This window comes from Gadus morhua, chromosome 8 (genome assembly GCF_902167405.1).
Source record: "Gadus morhua chromosome 8, gadMor3.0, whole genome shotgun sequence".
Classification (NCBI taxonomy): domain Eukaryota; kingdom Metazoa; phylum Chordata; class Actinopteri; order Gadiformes; family Gadidae; genus Gadus; species Gadus morhua.
In genome coordinates, this window is record NC_044055.1 from 26,183,581 (window position 1) to 26,207,718 (window position 24,138).

The 24,138-nt window shown below is 43.2% G+C and overlaps 1 protein-coding gene across 1 annotated transcript; it reads right to left on the minus strand.

The window, feature by feature from the left end:
* Window positions 1–4,608: 4,608 nt before the first annotated feature.
* On the minus strand, window positions 4,609–22,267 carry krt1-c5 (keratin, type 1, gene c5). Its single transcript, XM_030363149.1, has 10 exons — window positions 22,004–22,267; window positions 20,306–20,952; window positions 19,551–19,973; window positions 19,238–19,320; window positions 18,174–18,330; window positions 16,444–16,608; window positions 16,103–16,228; window positions 5,578–5,795; window positions 5,373–5,401; window positions 4,609–5,182 (listed from the first exon to the last, which is right to left on the minus strand). The coding sequence occupies exons 3-10, from the start codon at window positions 19,959–19,961 to the stop codon at window positions 5,067–5,069; spliced, it is 1,305 nt and encodes a 434-aa protein (XP_030219009.1). The 5' UTR covers window positions 19,962–19,973; window positions 20,306–20,952; window positions 22,004–22,267; the 3' UTR covers window positions 4,609–5,066.
* Window positions 22,268–24,138: the final 1,871 nt, after the last annotated feature.

A 24,138-nucleotide genomic window follows, 5' to 3' on the forward strand; every position in this document is an offset into this window, starting at 1 on the left:
ACATACCCAGGCTTTCTTGGGAAAACCTGGCTCGATAGAGCCGCAACACGCAATCAGAGTTAAATGGTACCACGAAGCTCACTTTAGATTCAATTAGTTGAACCAGGTTTTCCGCCTTAGGTTCAGTGCGCGTTCACGTGAAAGGGGCGTTTTTTGCGTCATTTTTCTCACCTTTACGATAGATCAAGCAGTCTATATGAGTATAAGTGAAAAGATTCTGCATATTGTCTGTAAAAAAACTATGCCAAATGCAGAATTGTTCGCCATTAATCCAAATAGAATGATGATGATTTAAAAATCCATAAGCAACGTCCATCCTGCCTTATTCTATAATTTAGGGAATTCACTTTAAATACACCCTATTTAAGAAATGTATCGCATGTTTTGGACCGCTGAGAGGTAGCGGCTGTAGCACAGTGGATTAGTATAAGACCCGAACGCCAGCGACCGGGGTTCAAATTCGCCGGTCAATCATCATGCATTTTACCCCCATAGATGTGGTGCCAGCACGGCCTTGAAAATATGGGTTCAAGTTCGAAATAAGCACAAAAATATAATTCCATAAGCTTTAGTGAATAAGTATTCCATATGCATGACGAGAATTAGGACTTTTTAAGCTTCACATAAATTCACGTTATTGGGAGTCGAACCCCCCGCAGAAACTCAAGACTGACGCGCTACCTCCACTCTAGCACTCGGTCACTGAGACACAATGCGCAACAGTAATCATTGTCTACATAAGGTCCAAAAGGACGATCAAATAACGAACACCCTCTGATGAGAATCTGTATCTCTCATGAAGAACCCCAATTTCGTTGTTTGCACAATGACAATAAATTCTGAAATCTGAATATCGTCAGACAATGCCAAGGGATCGGTTCTGTCCCGTAAAACCCTTGTCTCCGTAGAGACGCCTGTACGAGAAGTGCACCGGGGTCCACGGGAACACCCACAAATGGTGACGCCATTGTCAGAGGAGGGGCTAGGAGGCTGCGCACGCCGATTTAAGTAGCCGATCTCCGGCTAGACTAAGCCGAAAAACTGCTCCCGACCAGGTTTGGTTGCGAGCATAAGTCACCATGGTGATACAGCGACGCTAAAAGAGATCGACTTTCGTGGTACAACTAACCCAGGCTTGGAACTCAACATACCTCGCTAACCCTCTAAGCGAGCTTCGTGGTACAGGGCCCTGGTGGCATGTCATGGCACCTTTAGTAAACAAATGTATTGCCCATGTTGGCAACATAGTGCAGGGAATAAAACAAACTCTGAATTCACCTATGACACATAATTTAACGTAATAGTACTAAGACACTATGAAATATCAAAAGCAGATATCTTCAGTACTAAGTGCAATTAACACTACAGAGACACACTTGCCTTTGGTGGAGTTTATGTATTTCACCTCTAACATGGCAGTCTGGTCTGTGGCACTGATGGCATGTTGTTCTGCAATATGCTGAGGGGTTGCCCTTCTTCTCGCCATTTTGCCTGTAGGGAATAGATTTGATTTCTTTATTTAGAACATGTAAGCAATAAAAAAAGTTAAAATAGAAAATGAATAAATAAAACAAAAGCAAATAACAGACACTTGCCACATGCTTGAAAGGGGGAAGGAGGAAGTAAAAAACGTATCTGGTCCTACCCCTTAACAGATCAATTTAGCCTGTATAGTTAATATTATATTGAAAAAAACGAAGTTGTACCCACTTACTGAGATATAACGTTCAAATCGCATTTTAGAATTAAAAAGACAACAGTTGAAGTAAGGGTGTAGATAGGCTATATGAAACGTTTTATCTATTGCTTTCTGTGTAGGAAAGGAGTAAATTATTTCAATAGTTTAGTTTAATGCCATGGCAACGAATGTCACGTAGCCGAAGAGAGCACCGCGATCCATCTCCGTTTGTGGAGAACTACCTCTTCAGACAGTTTGCCTATGTTCGTAAACGATTGCTTGCTTATGTTCGTTTAACGGAAAATGTTTAAAATCGTTCGCAAACGTTCGCCTATGTTTGCGATTCTGAACGCACCTCACGTTGGTGCAAACCGGCCTTAGAATCGCCCCAGCCTGCTTCAAAATGGGGGCCACGTGTATGCACAACCCTGTCCTTAAAACAACCCTAAACATTCGTTTTCAGAAATGTGAAACCCATCGAGTGGTTAGTGGTGTTCGATGATGTTCTAAATCAAGTATCGTAGCGAAATAAAGTTTCTGTCGTGTTTTATTTGGCATTTTTTAAATCCATTGATTTCTGTTGGAAGACTCGTTGCTTGATGACCGGAAACGGAAAGGGGTGCTGGTTGTAGTCCTTTCGTTCGGTTCTAGCCTCTACTGTTGATACGGAGAACCAAGCGAAAAGACTACAACCGAACGTAATCAGCCCCCCCCCCCCAGTACAAGTTCAATGGATATATAAAATGCCAAATAAAACCCGATTTCGCTAGGATACTTGATTTGTAACATCAACGAACACCACTAACCACTCAGTGAGTTGCACATTTATGAAAAATAAGCAATACATTCTTATAATATTAAATTTATAAATATATTATTTATATAATGTATAAATAAACGTTACAATGCAGCAAAATGACTGAGAAAATACCCTAGGGCTAAACGGGTTAAATATTTGATTCTTCTACCTTCAAAACATTTAAATAAATTGTATGTTAATCAAGTTAGAAATGCACATATCTTCGTATTAGCCTACCTTTGTCTTGACTTTTCGTCGAAGTATGGCGCCTCTCATCTCCCGCCAATGTGGATGATCTCACGTGCAGTTAGGTCAGCGTTTGATTGGTGGACGAAGTGATCATCTCACGTGACAGGCAGGTCAGCGTTTGATTGGTGGATGGAGTGTGTGGAGTGTGTGTTTTTAGAGCGAAAAAGTGAACCTGCAGTACCCTTCTTTAGTCTGTAGAGGGCCAGCCTCAAACACACTCAAACACACATTTGCAGGTTTTTGTGAAGTGTGGGTTTTTTTTTTTTCATTCAAATTTTTGCACTAGTCATATCAGCAACGTCAGTCCTATCCATTTCAATGATTTCCCTGGTGGGGTCCTGGTTTTTGTTCCCCACAAGAATTTTGTTCCCCATACCGTGAGTGTGCTGTCAGGTTTTGTTCCCCAAATAGTGATAAAGACACACACACACACACACACACACACACACACACACACACACACACACACACACACACACACACACACACACACACACACACACACACAGTGGTAACCCGGTACTCGTTGGTGCGGGTTCCCGGTATAAATGAGTCAAATAGTCAGGGTTCTAGCTGTACTTGGCATTTATTCACAGGAAAACCGGGGTATACAGGGTCCATAAACAAGATCGACTTAGGGTCTCCGTGAGCCTCTAATGGGTCGTCGTCTCTTGGGCTTTCTCGCTCTCCATGGTTCCCGGTCCCTTCTGTCTGTCCTCGTGGCCCTTTTAACATGGCTCCTGCTCCATCCCACAGGTGTCCCCCAATCACGCTGATTGGGGAGAGAGAAGTGGTGCTCTCTGTCACCAGTCGGTGGGTGGCGGCGGTATATGCCGTCTACCACCACACCTCGGACCCGCCCGGGCCGAGGTTCATGGGGCGGGATGCCACAACACACCACACACACACACACACACACACACACACACACACACACACACACACACACACACACACACACACACACACACACACACACACACACACTTAATTGAACGTACTCAAACAAACACATCGGTATGTGCAAAGACAAACTCACACAGACACACGCAGACACACACGCACGGACGCACACACACACACACACACACACACACACACACACACACACACACACACACACACACACACACACACACACACACACACACACACACAAGCAGATCTTTGTGAAACCTCTCACGCTACTCATCGGTAGGAAGGTAAAGCAGCTCAGGTTTCTTTATAATCCCCAATTGACAGCAGTCAGGGAAAACAGAGCCCTGCCTCACACACACACACACACACATGGTTATCAGATTACGGACCGGAGAGCTAAATCGTTAACAGTTGCGCTCATATAACAGTTTCAGAAATGGCATCATTTCTTGGAGTTTGATCTCTGCTTAATTCAGCAATGAATCCAACAACAGTTTTATGTTTGGGGCTTGACACCAAAAATTGACCTTTTATCATAATCTAGAATAGCAGAATAGGTGGTTTCCAATATCATGGGTATTTTCTATGCTGCATTACAGTTATCTAATCAAGGTCTCGTCAGTTTTTTGTCTTTTCCATCATGTTTTTATTTTTTCATTTAGATTATTGTCATACAGTTTAAAAAAAGGACAAATATATAGGCCATCCATACCCACAAATTAACACACACACAATGGGTTGTCATCTGAGACCTATTGTATATAGGTCAGGGTTGGGGAGTTTCATGTCTCCCGGTACTTTAATTGTAATCAGCGTAGATTATCTTCCACTACCGAGCTCTGCGTATCGGTCCACATTTCTCAGTGGGAACAAAACCCACGCAGTTTTAAACAAAACCTGTAATCTTGATAACTGCCTAGTTTTCATGACACAAACAGTACGATTGCAAATTGGGATTCCACGCTATTGTTTTCAAAAAGTTTATTCTGAAGAATGGTATATTATACTAACAGAGGATGGGTATTTCGTTTTGAAGAAAAACAAAAATACATTTGTTAATGTACACATTAAAAAATGTATTTAATGGTTTAATCTTTTTTAATAATGTAGTTTCTAATAATAATCTAATCTTAGTTGTTAACAATTTAGAAGTCGTACACAAAATTCTTCAATCTTTTCCAACACCTTTAAAATTTTGTACTTTTACTAAACACAAAGGCTACAAGCGTATGGTTGTGTTTCTTCCACACACATTTACAGGAATCAAAGGAGGTTTATCCGGGTCTCAATAATATGGTACGATATGGTCTCTTGGATCACTGGACTTTGGCTGTTTTCCCTGGCGGCCTTCGGCTGTGTTCATGGCAGACCTTGGCTGTCTGGGTTAGGCGGTGTTTCCAGTCCCGGCTCTCTCTAGAAGCCTCAATTCTTACGCTCCTCAATCTGCTCCACCTCGCTGGACTCATCCACCACTTTCCCGTTAATCATCGTCTGAGTGACAACTTTAACAATTTTCCTGGTCCTTACTTCAGGCTCTTCTGTAAATAGAATATCACATGGACAAGGGGTGAACTATTGCTTTGTGTTGGTGGAATTTGCCACGAAATGTGGAAGCATTAAAAGGTGTCAGAAACAGTTGGATAATTCATCTCCATCTTGAAGAATGCAGAAAAGGAACACCAAATGATGATTGTAAATTAAAGTACAATACATGAAATACTAACTTACTTTTAGGAGGTGGAGCCGTTTCTTTAATCCTGTTTGGTGACACAAAATATTTAATCCAATGGACTACCACATTGAATAAACAAACTTCATGATTCATATATTATACATTTCAATGAGGATCAATAGCAAGCTAATTTATACACAGATCCACAACACTCACACAAACTACCCTACCCCTTCCACGCACACCCACATCTGAACTCACATCTCCTCTCCTTCCAGCAGCCGCCTGTAGGTGGCGATCTCCATCTCCAGGGTCTGCTTAATGCGCAGCAGCTGCTCATACTCAGTCTTGTTGCGCTGCATGTCCAGCCGGAGCTGGGACAGCTCGTCCTCCAGCTGGCTCAGGGTGGCCTGCAGGCGCTCCATCTCCGTCGCATACTTGTGGCCCGTCTCCCCAAGGTTTCCCTCCAGAACGTTCACCTGAAGGACACATTGAGCGGTACCGGGTGAGCTGCAGACAGACATGGTGCCTTACAGAACACATTCCTATAGTGTAAGGTTGTGTAATGTTCTTTACTGTATGTTATTGTTGCTTTTAACTGATGGAACAGTATTTTGAGTCTTTAGAAAAAAATATTTTAATAAAACAAATTCGTATTATTATTAATGTCCTATGGTGAATATTGTAATTTTAATTTAGCTAAACAGTAAGTTTAATGTCATCTTGATTTGAATGTGTGTGTTTTTATTTTACTACATCATGCAGGTTTCTATAGTAGTTGGTAATGAACATAAAACAGTGTTTGCATATATTTAACTAGTTATCATCTTCAGTCTATAGGCTATTCTAACATTCAACTTGTAACTTATATGTACATAGGAAGGAGTCCAGAGAACAGCTGTAACAGTAACAGTAGCAAACATAGAGTAAGGCTATCTTAAACATGGACCTTCCGACTTGTAAAACAGTCTTTTTAAATTAACTCCCGGTACGGTAACTATGTTGTTGCTAGGAACCCTAATCATATTACTGCAGAGGTTTGGTGCTATTTTGAGCAATATTAGTGGTTATAAAATGCCGATTTGGAAGCGTTGCTATGTCCCTAGCCGATGCAATGTAAGACATTTGGGCTGTAATGGCCGGTTCAGACTACACGATTCTCAGACATTCCTCCACGATTTAACATGTCACACTATACGATCTCAGAGCCAGGAAATCGGGCCTTGTCTCGTCGTAAGACTGGCCACACTACAAGATTCGAGGGTGCGATGCTCTCTACTCTGTATCATTCACGTTTGCAAGATATTTGGAAATCTAAGATTTAGAACTAACATAAATGCTTTTTACATTTTTGTCATAAAGGTTCCAGTAGTTTTTATATCTGCTCAATGCGGCAATTCCTCACAGTAGTTGCGTTGCGTGTGACATGAACTATGCAAAGTAGACGCAGCAACAACGTAGCCTAGCAACAAAGCGTCAACAATGGATCCCGAGTACCTAGCACTAGGCATTATGCTGGCGGTCCTCTCCACAGAGACGGAAAGGAATAAAAAGAAGAAAAGATTGTGGACTCGTTCTTGGGTTGAAAATGCAGGGACGTTGCTGCCACATTTCCACCAAAGTTGTCTCCATTATATTGCTCCATTTTCTATCGTTTTCTTTATTAGCCTTCTTCTGGTTATTGATCGCATTCATTTTTGCAGTAGTTACTCCTACTCAGCGTAGTGCAGTGAAGTCAGTTGGTAAACACTGCGCGTGAGCTCCAGCTGTTCGCGGGTTTCCCTCACGCAACTGGGGGCGTTGTTCCTTCATGTCAACAATGGATACGTCATGCGATTCCCCAAAAAATTCTCACATGCCAAACTTATCGTCGTGGGGTTTTCGAACGTCGCAGACGAAAGCATCGCAGATCTCAAGCATGTCACATTACAAGACCTCGTCTCGTCGCCGACCCGTCAAAATCCGTGTACGATTCGCAAATTTGTCTGCAACGAAAGAATCGGGGCAAAATCGGGCTGAAATCGTGTAGTCTGAACGGGCCATAAGAGATGCTCCGTGCAAGCTCTATACTGGAGGGCTTATTTTATGTGTTTTCATGCCGAAAAATACCCTGGGTTCGCCAGAATTACACTTTACGATGGAAAAGATCAAATTCTCAGACAACAATGCTAAATTCTTTCACATATTGTTTTACAAATTGATTACTTCGACTCCTTACAAACCTTGCCCCTTGACTAAAGGCCCATTCACACCCTACGGTAAATACGGACACAGACCGTTTCGTCCGGTCCCGGAGGTGTTTCGTCCGTCAATGGGTCCGTCCAGGGGCGTAGGAACGAGTTTAACATTGGAGGGGACACATATCGGAAACCTGACAGATCCATTAATGGTTCGAACAGAAATATGTCATAAATGAACTACACTGCAAAACATTCACAAATGTATTTTATTCTTCTAAAAAGATACATTTGTAAAGGAAAACACATTTTGAATGGCAGTATTGAAATGATACATATCAAATCAATTCTTTAATTGCAGGCCTTATCATACAGTTTTGTAGACTGATAAATAACATGGGAAGAATATTGCCAATTGAAATATTGCAGATTAAAAAAAAAAAAAATACGAAATGGCCCAGGTTAAGTGTAAATATAAATATAATGCACATGTCTGCCTTTTTTTCATAAATATCCTTAATACATAATGGGGTGCAGTAAGAATTAAAAGGTGTCTTCCAAGTAGCGCTAATAACATAGATAATAAGCAGTGAATCACCATTGTGCGAATTCCCTACTAGACCAAACGAGACTCATAATGGTAGGTAATAACAATACTAATACTATATTAAAGCTTGCAATTGTGATGTAGAACAAAATAACAATAAAACAAGTGCTTGCATGATATTGAAGCCTACCAGCGATCGTTAGTTAACTTGTGTGGTGGTGCCTATTTGTTTACCCATGTGCCATGGCAACGCGATTGCTTACATGCTGTAGTCCTCTCATTGGCTGAATCGATGAGAACGTTTTAGACTCAATCAATAAAAGGTCGCGGGGAGACAAAGCTCTGTTCGTTTGTATATTTTATTTACGTGACCATATTTCTCGCAAATTCCTTTCCTGCCCAAAATGTATACACCCGCCCAAGGTATTTTTTCCCCCGCCTGACGTAAACAAAAGAAGCCCAATTGGGCGGAAAACCGCCCAATCTGGCAACACTGTTCGTGAACGACTCCTCCCAGTTCAGTCGAGTTTCCGGTGAATCGATTCACCGGAAACTCGACTGAACGTGGAGGAGTCGTTCGCGATTCAGCCTAATTTCCAGTAACGGTGAATCGCATCATGGAATGCACGCTATTGCACGGTTCAAACCTGAGTCAGTCAGACTCAGTGGAGTTAGTGCTACCGGAAACTCGTTCGTTCGTTCAGTCGAGTTTCCGGTGAATCGAATGGTGAACGAGACAACCGAACGAACGAGAGAGACGAACCGGTTCGGTTCGTTCGTCCTAAAGACTTGTTCATTCGAACCGGTTCGCGAACGAACGAGCCAACACTAGTGGCCAGGCCAAAGTTGCGACGGCCAACGGCCACGGCCAGATGGCCTAGTGTGAGTGCAGGCCAGAGAACAATGGGGCCATTTGAGCACGGTTAGGTGTGAAAACGGCCAACGGCCACGGCCAGAGGGCCTAGTGTGAGTGTCCCCTAAAACTTCTCTCTGCCTCACAGGGTGAAACAGGGACTACCAGAACCAACCTGACCAGGTTTTCCACTTGCTCAAATAGTACCTCTACGGGCAATCCACGAATGATCCCTGCAGCCTCTGCACTGTTGCTAAATGAGTAGTTCAGGCGAAACATAGAAAGCTGCACTGAAAGTGACTCTCTGTTCAACTCTGGGTATTTCTCGATGGCTGCAGCATCAATCTCTCCACTCAGAAGTGTCTCTTCCAACTTTTGCAAAGTCAACAAGTCATCCTGGTTAAATAGCTCACTGAGCTTTGCATCTACAATATCCAGGACAAATAATGAAAAATAATGTTCTTTTTACAGTCATCTCTAATCAAATCGCTTTTTGTCCTTTTCTTTACTGTAAAGTCCGCTACATTTTGCCAGCAAACGTTGGCTACTAACGTTCATAATAACAACTTTTACCTAGCAAGAGTTAGATGTTGAATCACAACATCAGCTTAACATCAACAACTCTAACGTTAGTCTGAAAATATAATTATTAGAGATGTCCGATATTATCGGCCCACCGATATTATCGGCCCGATATTAGCATAAAAATGAAATATCTGTCAATATCGGTATCAGATTTTTTTTGCCTTAAAACCGATTTTTTTTTTTTTTTTTTTTTTTTTAGCTCAAATAAATGTTTTCAAAATTGTGCAGTACAGTGCACATTGTAATTGACTCATATTTGTGCATTTATTCAATTAAGGTTATTGAGTTTTAGTTAAAGAAACATACTGCTATGTTGCACATAGTTGTTCAGGTACAATGTTTTATCATTTGTGAAGTCAAGTTTGCCCTATTTGTTGTGGGCATTGTCAAGATTATCTCAGGGAGAGTGTAATCCAAACTGTTGTCTGAGACCATTAAAAATTAAAAATAAACATGGCACTTTTCCCTTAAATTAAGTTGAAGTATTTTTCTTATTTTGCACAGACAATGTTAACATTTGGAAAGCCTTGTTGCATTCAAGAATGCATCCAGTAGGGCATCACAATAACATTAAGCATGTTGTGTTAATTCCACAACAGGAGATATGTAATGTTACCTAAATTAGGTTTGAGGAAAAATAACCCAAATATCGACATCGGTATCGGCTGATATCGGAATCGAAAATTTAGAGTTGGACAATATCGCATATCGGATATCGGCAAAAAAGCCAATATCGGACATCCCTAATAATTATCCTCCTGGATAAAACTATGACCAACTCACATTTCCTTTCTTTTTTTTCTTCCCCTGGAGAAAGAAATCATTTAAACTACGCTGCTGCTGTCTTAACGGCTCTAACCTGTCGCTAGCTGCAGACACCCGCATCTCAAACAGTCTGACGCCTGATTTCCACCGGGGACGTACGCGACGCGGAACGGCTGCGAAGTCTGGCCTGCGTCAATCGTATTCACGCGAGATCACGAGATCACGCGATAATACTAAACCTCATGTACTCACTGCAACATGGTCTCTCGTCGTCCATGTTGCCGACCCTCTGAGTCCCTTTGATTGATTGACTGCTGACCTGGTGCCACCGGTCATGACGTAATAATGTTGGTGTTTTATTTATTGTGTTTTATTTTGAAAATTGACCGGAATGCTCTATGGCTTTTACTTTTTCACTTCCTGCCCTGATCGATCTGCTCTGTTGAAATTGACGCGGTTCAGCAACGGCTTGCGGCAAAAATATAAATGCTACGGAATGATAGCGCTGCGGCCAGCGAGCCGCTCCTGGGATGTTGCTGAGACCTTCTGCAGCCGCGCCCTGTGGAAATGGTCTCATTGATTAGAGTGGAACCCATCTGCTGCGGTGACCGCGGCCAAGACGTGCCGCTGCCGTAACGTTGCCGTAACGCGTCCGGTGGAATCGAGCCTTTACATATCAGTGGTCCAACGGTACAAGCCTTATAATTTTGTGAGCTTATCTCGATTCACTAGATGTGAAAGAAAAACACTTTTCCTGGTTACTACAAGGGATGACACACGCACAGACACGCACACAAACACGCGCACACGCACGCACGCACGCGCACACACACACACACACACACACACACACACACACACACACACACACACACACACACACACACACACACACACACACACACACACACACACACACACACACACAAACACTTGACTAACACTGATTTAAACAACCATTTCTTTATCAGCTTTATATTAATTTTTCACCGATACAGAACCGGCATAGATCATTCGAAAATCGCTATTATAATATAAAAAAATAGTTATTTCTTTACTCAGTCTAACCCAGTCTTCCCTTGGAGCTCAGTAGAACTTTGCTTGCCTGCTAGAAGGGCCGAGGACTAGAAGCCACTCGTTCCAATAAATCCCATCCCATCCCACTGCAGACACAAATGGGCGTTCTCGTGTGGTGGGGGTTCCCATTTACGCAGACTGGAACGCCCCCTTCTTATTCTTCGTCGCCTTTCTCGCTGTATTAAAATGTCAAAGTGTACTACTCCGAAACCATGTAAATAGGGTTGTAAATAAACTTCCAAAGCTTTTCAAATCTTATTTGGAAAATAACTTGAAAATAACAAAAAAAAGACACATGGTGTGTCTTTTTACAATTCGTTACCAGCATTCGTAGTGTTGATCAGCAGTGAAATAGTCTGCCAAAGACGTTGACGTCGTTTAGCAACCGAAGACGCTGGGGTTGACAAGTTACATGACTACCCATGCAAGTGAACGGAGAGTTCCACGGCATTGAGAAGACCCGTGTAATAAAGGCCTATAATATTTCTGTTTATGGCATAGATTTCTCCTCAGATTAGGCCAATAAAGCAATGATAACAAAAACAAAAAAAACACAAACGCTCGATCAAAGGCCCGGCCCGACCCGGCTCAAGGATAGTGGTAGGAAATCAAAACCCTCATTGTTTAACATGAATTGGCTAAACAAATGACCACTGTAGCATATTTAAACACAATTCAAATTGTGCAGAGAATTATTTCCATTTGTCATTCTGACCGGGAACATTTAGAATTTTCGGTCCTCCTCATTTTTTTCCGGTCAATGACCGGTAATAACCGGACAACGGAAACTACTATAAACCGGCCTAACTTTCAACGTCAACACCGCACCCCTTCTTCTTCGCATGGCTGTCAACATCTGGAACATTCGCCGGTTAGATTTTCTCAAACAGAAGTTTCAAAATAAGATCTAGTAGTAAGTACGGGTAGCATAGAACTAACGTTAGCCAAGTGGGGGCTCCATGATGCTAAATCTAATGAGAGAGGTACAATTTCCATTAAGGAATGAAAGCATAGTATGCCTTGCGACTGTGCTTCATGTAACCAGTTGGAAATAGGGCCCTGATATATTATTTTATTTCCCATATTATCCCCTTATTTCTAATAAAGTTTCCCCTCTGTTCTTTGTCTGTTATATTCCCTTAAGCCTTATATTGTTTACCTGTCGGGTTATTAAGCTGTCAATCAGTGATTTTGCTCATACTGGAGTCTTATTGGCTGTATTTAAGAATACAGACCCACCCCTTCACGTTCTGTCGTCCATGCGCAGCTAGAACGCTAACACAAGCAGACGAGTGAAACAAGCTGAGAAAACGAGTCAACTATAGAGAGTCAGTTATTAAACTATATAAAAACTGAGTGGAGTTGAAGGGAAACGAACCTGAAGTGAGAGAGAGGGAATTGATGACCTATAGCGCAGGGAGTTTTATTGTTTTCGGCAGAGTCTTGGTGAGTTCATGAAGCAAGAAGCTAATGCTCATTGCTAATTGTGCTAGCCATGCTGTGTCTTACCACGAGGCTCATTAAGAATGCTTGTATTTTACCGCTGATGCTGTGTGTGTGAACCTGACTATGTTAACTGTTCTGAGCTACAGTAAAAGCAGCACATTATTTCACTGATAAGCTGATAGAAAATAGGAAGCTAAGCCATTTTACTTTGCTACTCAATTTGTTTGTACTTTACTTTTGTGGTGTTTAATGTGTACAACTCGAGCATGTATGCTCTGCTATGCACTACTTGTGCTAATGGTATGTAGCATATGTTTAAAAAGACTGGTCTAGATGTACTTATTATAGCCTTGAATTTAATATGTTGAGGTGAAGCCTGTAAGATGTTTTTTATGTTACATGTTAACTAAGGCGTATTTAATCATATTTCATGGTTAAAAGAGTTGAAATGATTTGTAATTCATGATATAGTTAAAAGATAATTCTGCGTTACTGCAATACTATTGTGTTTCAACAGTATGTTTTTGATGATATCCATTATGGCCATAAAGGGTGTTATTCTAAGACCCATGTATAATAGCCTGTTTTTATTTAGGCTAGGTTTTAGTTTTTTTTGTCCTTGGAAAAACTTTAAGATCTGGATCGAATTCCCCTTGACGACGGGGTGGCGAGCTAGGGAAGAAGATACCTCCTTATTTAAAGGAGTGGACCGAGATCACCTGTGCCCAGGAGGAGCATATCATTCATTTACCTTCATTTACTTGAATATCTCAGGTGAAAGCACTCTGAAGCGCCACACATGACCCTTGGCTTTGGACTTCTGACTTGACATTGCCCCTTTCGACTAACGCGTGCTCAACTGGCCGAACCGAAGAATCTAAGGAACACTAGCAAGGATTTTTTTTTTTTAAATATTTTATTTTTTCTGATGGACATTTTGCAGCCATTCTATGGTGGTTAAAGATAATTGTTCCTGACCTAATGTTATGGTCTAAATTGTGAAACATTGGTGAATGTTATTGATTGCACTGAAATCCATTTTGTTATAATTTTTCCTACCAAGAATACAGTCAATTTAATAGTAACCTGTGGCTCCAGTTGATCGTTGTGCTGTCATTTAATTCTTCCCTCCTTACGAACCTAGACAATAGTCCATATCTAGATATTCTAATGCCCCAATAGGGCTACATTCGCAGTATGCCTTGCGAAACCCAGTATGCCTTTCGAAACACCTCGTGATTGGTAGATGAAACTTGGGTCATGACGGAAACGCCCAAGCCTGCAGATGGACCCTTCTCTGTCGTTCCGCAAATTTATAAGCCCACCAATAAGGAATGAGGGGGGCTCGAGCTGGCGTACGAGACGTAAACACAATGTCCGCCATGTTTCTTCACTGCTTAGCTAGAGAACTAGACCGACACAAACCTCCAACCATGGCAGAAGCAAATTTGCAATGGAAAACAGCTGAAGTGGAGACCCGTGTATTGATTCTCGGCCATGGTGAAGATGGAATTGGGGGAAGAAACGTTGGCTTTGACTCTCGGAAGTCCAGATTGAACTTCCACTTCCACATCAATCTGAAGTAGACTAAACCGCGACATGGAGGAGAAAGGGATTGTTGCCCACGATTGTCTTCCGCCGGAGCCCAAGTGGCGGTGGTGCCTCGCGGTGTTGGTGCCTCGCGGCAGTGGGCAGTGGGGCTCCAGAGGGAGACTGTGTCGGGTTCTCCGACGCCACTGGTCCTTCCACATCAATCTGAAGTTGCAGTTCAATCTGGACTTCAGAGAGTCAAAACCAATGTTTCTTCCCCAAATTCCTTCTCCACCATGGCCGAGAATCAATGCACGGGTCTTATTTTGCAAACCCGGACCCGAGAATTACATTCCGCACCCGACCAGACCCGCTATAAATTGATACCGACGCCCGACCCACACCCGAAGGAAAATTAGACACATTAGATGGAACGCCGGGGATTTGCACTATCCGGTGTTTGGCGTGGTGCTTTAGATTGTTGTGCAAAAAAAGCACATCATCCACTGTGGACGTTTTTTTAGTGTACTGCTCTGCTCCTGAATGACATCTCCAGCACCGGAGAATTCTCGCTCGCAATCGCAAAAACCCGCGACCGACCCGCGCTATTCAGGCGTCCGACCCAACCAGCACCCTTGTCCGACACAGTATCGACATTATTTTCCCCCCGTTTCATTGAAATTGTGCGGGTCACCCGTCGGGTACCCGAACCCATGCAGGACTCTGGCTGAGATATCCCCCACTACGAGTCTTTATTTGTTGGGGAAGTACCAGAGATGTCCGAGAACCCAACGCAGTCTTTAATTCCTAATATCATCCGGAGGCGAACACAGCTTTTAGCCATGATATTATATATAATATTTTAATAAATACCTACTATATTATATAATATTATGTATTTAGATAAAGAGCTCCGGGAGTCTGCAAACGAGCCAAAAAGTCACTGTCTGCCTTTTCTCGGTCAAGAAGGGACAAAATTTGAGATTCATGTTACTATTTGACTAAATATATGACCCACTTTCAATGCAGATTCATGTCTCCACCGGTGAAGTTGCCCTTTAACAGCTCAGCTATTCTAAATTTCATCTCAAATGTATTCAAACTTTATCGCTTTAGCTATTTGTTTAACTCTTCACTTTATTTGTTTCCAAACATTTTACATTTTTTAAATGGTCTGCATGTCCACTCCATTTAGACTCTGTTCAAATCCCTTCACTTGAGTTAAGCCATTGTAACCGTGATCAAACTATGGTAACCGTATCTCCGGGATTCAGGAGACATTACCTATAGGATGTTTCAAAATAACCTTCTTGTAGAAATTCTGCCCGAAAAGCATGAAAAGGGATGATATTATGAAACCAGGTGTGAGGGTGATTAGCCAAACGGCTTGTAATGGTTAATCACACTCACACCTGTTGGCATAAAATAAGCCCTTAAAGGGTGAACACATCTTGCGACAAATGTATACAATGGCAACGTAGCACTTTCATCTTATGGTATCAATGTGTGTCGGCACAGAGTTTGTGTACAACACAGCAGTGAATCACAATACAAGTCATTTACAAAATGGGTTACCACAAAGACCAAATTGATATATTGTCATTGTTGCCATTTGTGTCAAGCGTGCTCACGGTAAATGGTCTTTGGCAGCAAACCAGGAGAGATGGCCACGATGATTGGATCCCCCAGACCCCCCCAACCATCGTGGCTGCCTCTCCTTGCTTAACTCAAAGATCCATTACTTATATCCTTTGTTAGTAATGGTTACGATAAGTGTGGTCCTTTCAGGAGTTGGCCCTGTGGTACCTGTTTGCGTAGGCTCTCCAGCTCCCCCTCCAGGGCCTGCAGGAAGCGCCGCCTCTCACTGAGCTCCCCCTGGGCGCAGCGCAGAGCCTCGTTGCTCTGCTTCACCTCAGACTGCACCGCCTCCAGCTGGAGACACACACACAAAAACACACACACACACACACACGCAGACGCCGCACACACAAAGCCATGCAAATACACACGCACACACAGCCTCACACATGCCGACACCAAGCACGCACACACTCACACACACACACACGCACACAAACACAGAGTAAATTTTTGATGCAACTCAGGAATAATCCCATACTCTAGGTAAAGTGAGAGACCAAACTGACCTTCTTGAGGTACCAGTTCTCTGCCTCTTCCTTGTTCTTGCGGGCGATTGCCTCATACTGGACCCTCAGCTCTGCCATCAGGGCCCCTAGGTCAGGCCCGTGCACAGCATCAACCTCCACACTCACCTGCTCAGTGGACAGACGGGCCTTCAGGGCACCCACCTCCTGCACACCAGCAGCCAATGGGAGTTCAAATAAGGACTGGAATACAGTAGAACATACAGAATAGACTACAGAACGGACTACACTAGACTGCACTAATAAAGAACTAATAGAACATACAGATTAGATAAGACTAGACAACAGAACAGCGGGGGCTTTTTTGAGTGGGGGGACTGTATGACGTCATCAAAAAGGAATCCAGCGTGCACGCGGTCGCACACACATTCAGAAGAAATTTGAGGTTTGTTACTTGCCAAATATGGAAACTGTAACTAATCTCAATTGTAAAAATCAACATGTTTAATAATATTGTTTCTTTGCATTACCTTATATATTAAAACAATACCTACAGGTCTAGACAAACACTCATGTCACTCAACACATTTAAGGCACAAATCCAAAATAACCAAAGGCTCCTAACATCGCCACGCTACCACCACTTTAAAGACAGGCTAGGCCTACAGTCACGACAAACTGAGCAGACGGCGCTGCCATAGTGGAAACAAACGTGCAAAAAAAACATCTTTATATGTATATATTTATTTATTTTTTGTGAGATGCTGAATTAAGTGGGTGGACAGCGTCCCCCCACGTCCCCCGCCCACTACAACCCTTGACTAGACAAGACGAATACAATAGAACATACAGACCAGACTACTACACTACAGAACTGATTAGACTAGAATAAACTACACTACAAAGCAGACTAGAATAGACTATGATAGAACATACAGACGACACTACAGAACAGACTTGACAAGACTAGAATCATTAGGATATTCTAGACTATTAAATATAACAATATTATTTCACGGCTCTTCTCAATATCTTGGAACGCTCCGTTCACTTGCATCGGCCCTTCACAACTTCCGGCGGTGAATTATATTTAATAATTCACCGTTGCTAAGTATAATTGACAACTGTCAAGGAAAGTGAATTTTTTGCCGTCTTTCGTATCACTCCGCAAGTAATCCAGTAATTTATCAACCCCAGCTCTATACATTATCCCTTACTTATAGTATACATAATCCAATACTAGACTAGACTACATTAGGCTCAACTAGACTAGATTAGAGAACAATAAAATATAGTGGAATACACACGCACACACACACACACACACACAGACATACACAAGCACACACAAACACGCACACACACACACACACACACACACACACACACACACACACACACACACACACACACACGTGTGTAGCTTCTGCGAGTGTGTGTTATCGTTGTATCTGACAACACAAAGAATAGTGAGCAAGGCGTGGTCCTACACACATGATCATGTTTCCGACAGGAACAGTGTGGACCCATCCCATCTACACAGCGAGGGAACAATATCCTCTCACAGTTTCTTTCTTCCAAAACAATGACGACAGACACTTGCTGTATCCATAACAAGCCTACAGTCTTAAAACTTTGTTTGTCCTTTTTTTTGTCATGTAACGATCTGATATTCTGTGTTTTGCTTTTGTATTTGCTACTGTAATACCTCATGGATATCTATTATCATATCTCCTATCTTATGGTGAAGATCTGCCCAGGGGGTATCTCACCTCATCATGGTTCTTCTTCAGGAAGTAGATCTCCTCCTTTAGGCTGTCCAGGTCTCCTCTCAGCGTTGCGATCATCTGGTCGTGGTCCGACTTGGCCCTCCGAAGGGCCAGGCAGTCCCTCTCCACCGACTGGCAGAGGGTGGCCTCTGCCTCCCATCTTTAAACACAGTGCAGAGATTGAGACTTCATTGTCCGTGGTAAAGAGACAACAGACAAAGACCCCTCACACGCTGTTCAATTAGAGCCTCACTTATCCACCCATTCATACACACATACATACTCTCATGGCGCTGGCAGTAGCCGGCTCGATGGGAGCAGCTTGGGTTAGGTGTCTTGCTCAGGGGAATCTTGACACTACGTGGAACAAACCAGCAACCAACTGTACCTTCTGAGCCTCTTTAGTCCTCCTTGTAGTGTAACAAGAGTGTGAGAGGGAGATAGCTGACATCATGAAATACCACTAAACTTTATTTACAACATGCTTTTGGTGCAAATACAGCAATACATAGTGCTTAACAAGGGAAATAACACAAGGAACAAGAAGTGAGTATATAGTAGAGTAAATGTCAGAATCACAGAAATCAACCTTTGAGTATTGGTAGTGCTGGCACGGACAACATTGAAGAATGTGTGACCAGGGACACACACACAGACACACACACTCTCTTCTCATTCCTCTCTCCCAGGCACGCAAACAGCTACGTCTGATCTTTGCACTTGCATTCATCCACGGCATGCCAGGAACATACCATTGACCCTTTGTGAAATACACGATTGACAAGATGAAGATGATTCCGGCAGCGTGTTCTGGTGCCTTCCCTTAAACATCACTGTGTCAACTGGTTATTCAGAAGAAACAAATACATCCTTCTGACCCTGAGCGATCTGACAGGTGCTACGCTAACCCACGGTTGCCATACCTCAACGTATCTTACAGGCAGCGCGGGAAGGGTGTTCTCACTCGCCTCGAGTCTGACAGAAAGGTCATTTATTCAGGGCTGTCCAGCATCTGACACGGTGGTGTGAAGTCCACAGGGAGGAAGAGAAGCGGCCCCAACACTCACTTGACCCTAAAATCGTCGGCCGCCAGCTTGGCATTGTCGATCTCCAGCATGATGCGGGCATTCTCCAGGGTCCTCTTCCTCACCTGCAGGCAGGAGTCACGGACACGTTGCTCAAGAGCACAGTCAGAGTCAAAAAGACACGATTTGACGGACGGCACTGAATTCTACATGTAAAGCTCATTCCAGTTAACGAGATACGGCTTTTGATTAATTCATAGACAGATTAGCCAAACTTTGGTTGGGGATCAGGGCAGTAATCTGTAACGTCACCCTGAAAGCTCAACTGCTACGTCCTGCTGTCCTGCACACTGACCTCCAAGCCGATGGTGTGCGCCTGGGCCAGCATCCCCTCCACGTCGTGTCCTTTTGGCGACTTCTCCAGCATCAGCGTCTTGATGCGGGCCTCCAGCTCGGTGTTGGAGCGCTCCAGGCAGCGCACCTTGTCCAGGTAGCTGGCCAGGCGGTCGTTCAGCCCCTGCATGGTCTCCTTGTCGCTGGCGCCCAGACCCAGGCTGCTGCCACCCATCACGGAGAAGCTGGGACCCAGCGCATTGAGGCCGTTGCCCAGGGAGACGGAGCGGGCCAGGCCGCTGCTGGTGATGCCCAGCGAGGACATGGTGGTGTGCAGCGGCGGCTTGGCCCACCCGCTGCGCCCGCTGTCCCTCACCGAGAGGCTGGAGAAGGAGGGCTGGCGGAGGGAGAAGCTACGCACCGACAAGGCCATGGTGGGATCCACCTGGGTGGGGGGGGGGGCAAGGTCAGTCAGGAGGGCTGAGTGGATATGATGGGAGTAAGGAAAGTAAGTAAAATGCGGATGGAATAGTAAGTAACTGCAGTTTCTTTTAGTAACTTAATAAAATGATACTTTGAGAAACTTTTAGTTACACTGACCACAGCATTTTTGCAGGTAAAAATACATGAATCAAAAACACACAAACTCAGAAGTCTTGCACTGCATAAAAATGTCTATCCCACGCTCAGTTTAGATATTACGGAAACTCAAATTCCAAAACGATCATCGACAAATACATATGATCAGAATAAAGAGAAAACAACACAAATACTAACTTGAGTTGTGTTGCTGAAGGTTTGCGTCTGCAGGCTGGCCCTGAGAGGTGTGTTCACGCTGGCTTAGGCTACTAAAAGACTGCTGGCTGTTGGACTGCTGGGTTCAGCTGGCTGTATATACCAGCACTCATCTGTGGGGTGGAGTCAGGTGTAGCGCATATGCAGATGATCACAGGACGTCACACTAGCCATGAAAGAAAAAAAGAATGAAAGAAATTATCGGGAAAGTGATTGTGTGTGCCGTTTTGTATGCACTGTTGGAGAAGTGTGGAATCTGAGCGTTTCGTATGTCATAAACGTCCAACTTAAAACTAGAAATGTAAAAAAAATTGAAAGTTCAAAACATTGTATTGTTTGTATAAGACTGTAGAATATTGACAATTGGATTGAGTGTCATAATAGGAAGTTGATGAAAGCATTATGGTAATGAAAATAAAAATATTACAGCATACAGAACGTATCCAAGAGCTTCCCAATAAAGCCTAATGGCTATATTACACTGACACTGCCTGGAGGGATGAGTTTAACCTGAACTCATAGAGCTGGATAGAACAGCCTCAGCATTTCCTCCTCCTTTTGAGCCGGGGAACAATGCGCTGCACCGTGAGACGAGGGGCACCTGAAGACGGCTGTCTCCTCGGGAGGACCTGGAGGAACAAAGGAGGGCGTCGCCTGACCTGGAGCACTGGTTTATATTTACGCACAGACAGCTATACCAACGCAATCACATGCACATGTGCTCACACACACACATTCATACAGAAATGTGCACACACAAACATGCACACGCACACTAACATGTTCAGACTCACACACAGACATATTTCCATAGAAATCATCATGCACACACACAAACCTGCACACGCATACTAACACGTTCAGACTCACATGCAGAAATATTTCCAAAGAAATCATCATGCACACACACACACACACACACACACACACACACACACACACACACACACACACACACACACACACACACACACACACACACACACACACACACACACACACACACACACACACATTCACACAGTGCATTGTGACCAATCATTTATACCGTAATATTTTTTAAAGAAAACCAGAAGCAGATTAAATCAGTAGCGGAAAATGACTTAAATGTTGGCCTAAAGTCTTAAGGATAGATCACAAATAGGCCTAAACAAACCTGACTTCCCCAATAATTGTTGTACAGATTGTAAGAATTTATCTGAATAAAGATTACGACTGCATTACATTCAAGTTGCATGCCATCAATGTGCTCAAAATGGCTAAACTGTAATTCAGATAAAATTCACATCAGTTAGGCTACTATAAGGTTATAGCGCCATCATGTGAGCATAATGAGATACTGGAAAAAAGAATAGCAGACGTGCGCTATCAATTCTTCTACGTGGTTAAATCCTATACAATGTTAATCGAATCGACTATATAGAGGCACAACTGATAAACGAAACAAGGTTCTTATCAGGGACGGACTGGGATCAAAAAACGGCCCTGGCATTTGCACACACCCCACAACTCGTAGATCCAACTTTTCACGCACGGAATAAAAAAAAAAACGTTCACCATCACTGCAGTGATGATGGTGAACTTAATCTTAAATCCGTTAAACAACTTAAACGAATCCGTTAAGCAAGAAAAAAGAATGGTACTGAAGCAAAGCGTTGGACGTCTGCAGGCCAAACCAACCTGAACCTCACCCGCTGCATACCGAACCAACCTGAACCCGACCTGCTGCAGCATCTATTGAGTGCGGTTCACGAAGTCTTCACACACTCATTGGCAGCCGGATCAAAAGGGCTCTTTTCTGATGTGATTCCTTGATTGGTCCTCTTCGAGAACATTGTTTGACGTGTTCATTAGCCCTGAGCCTGTCACTAACCAACGACAGTAAAGAAGGAGCAGTATGGAGACACTGTCAGATCATATGGAGATCTGTCCAATAACCGTCGAACTGAAGTGCATAGAGTTGATGCCTAAGCGAACCTGCACTTCAGTATGTGGGGACGCCTCCAGGATAGATTATAAATAATTCTGAAGTGAAATGCTGTAAAACTCCGGCGACCCCCCAAACAAACAGACTTCGTGAGCAGTCGTCTGTGCATTTTTGCATCGTGACTTTTTTATATGTCGTGTGATGATTTCATGTCTTAATTTTCGCTTTGTTTTCCTCGCGGCCTGCAATTGTATTCATATGCTACTGAGGAAATGTCACATATCAATTATTATATTTAGCACAAACTAAATATTGGCAAGATCGTTCTGAATTACGAATAAGTAAAACAATAAAAACATGTAATTGGGGTGGGCCCAAACAATGCTCAGTGGTTCACAGTACAATTGGTTGTACTCTTCGTGTCTTCCTATGCATGTTTTAATCCATGACAGTCGTTCTCCAAAGGGCTGGGATATGTGACCAGTGGCCGCAAGGTGGTCAGAATGTAACAAATACAGGTCGATAATTTTGTATCTTGAAAGAAATCGTCTGTTTGATGTTAACTCTACATAGGCCTACACCTAAAGCACTTACAACTCAAGCATCCAACCTGAAGCAGTGTTTCAGGCTGCAGCAGGAGCATAAAGAGTGAATCATTGATAAAGTGATGCTTCTAAAGACTAAGAGACCCTTATTATAGTAAACCCAGGACCCGAACTCGTGACCCAGACTAAGAGAACACCATAGGCGTCCATTATCCTGTAGATCCTCCTTTTATTCACTATACGCCTTATTGCTGCAGACTTCAGGACCGTGTGTTGTTGGTTTCTGCTAAATGCCTTGCTGGCCTGTCAGGTCAAACTGCACTTGGGCCTAACATGTAGGCTACTTTGCTTTGAAAGACAAGGGCCTTCTATGTTTCCTTTTTTAATTATAGGGAAGAAGTCAAAACAGTATAAAAAGTATGCATGTAGGCCATTATTATATCCAACGTTTTTTTTATTGGCTCTGTATGATAGTTATGGTCTCATTTCCGGATTCTGTATCCTATACACAACAATGCAGATTTATACTCGGGAAGCAGAGCAGCCCAAGAAAAAACAAAACATTTCCATTTAAGATAAACTTGAGGAGGAAGAGGAGAGCGACGATGAGGAAGGTTCTGTGTTTCAGGTTTTTGTTGACTGTTGGGTGCAGAGGAGGGCGGATCCACATGGAGAATAGTGATGTGAATATGCAGAGACGAGGGGCACCGCTCATTAGCCGAGCGACGCACAAAGGCCTCTGCAATCAGGGGCCTATTCATTAGCATGGGGGGCCGCTTTCATCTGCAACCACTTCAGCCTGCCACTCAGTGGGGAGACGCATTACATTATGACACAACTGGGCGGCTTAACCGCTCAGAGATGCTTAGGCAGCGTGGAAAAACATGGCTAAACGCTGCCTGGAGCGATCCTATCTTGGAGACTTGCATCAGGGAGAAATCTGAGTTTATAGTGTTCTATTGGCAGGTGGCCAACGAGATGTCAGCCTGATAATCATCTCTGGTCCTCAGCGTGATGAAGACGGCCCTTTGTTCTTACATTCCATCTTGCAGAAAACTAGCCTTTTCTCCGTCTGGGATGTGATGTGATTAAAAGATATTGATTAGAACACATTCTGGGATTGCAGGCTGGAGTTGAGTTTTCAGATGCTGATGACGGGGACAGAGCACAGTACATGTTCTTCATAAAGTCTGCTTCAAGTCCTCCAAGACAGGTCTGTCTCTACTGGATGACTAGGGCATTATGATCCGTGCATTATAAGATTATCATATTATCATCATCTTTATTATCGGTGTTATTATGATTTTCTTTATAAAGGATTTTAGATATTCATCGTTCTCTGT

Bases quoted from the DNA above. Each gene is read 5' to 3' on its own strand.
- krt1-c5 (XM_030363149.1), bottom strand. From the start codon at position 19,961: ATGGCCTTGTCGGTGCGTAGCTTCTCCCTCCGCCAGCCCTCCTTCTCC. The intron at 19,321-19,550 runs GTCAGTGTGCAG...TCCTGCCTGCAG, and splicing joins CGCACACCATCGGCTTGGAG to GTGAGGAAGAGGACCCTGGA. The intron at 16,229-16,443 runs GTCAGTTTGGTC...GTGTGTCTCCAG, and splicing joins AGAACTGGTACCTCAAGAAG to CTGGAGGCGGTGCAGTCTGA.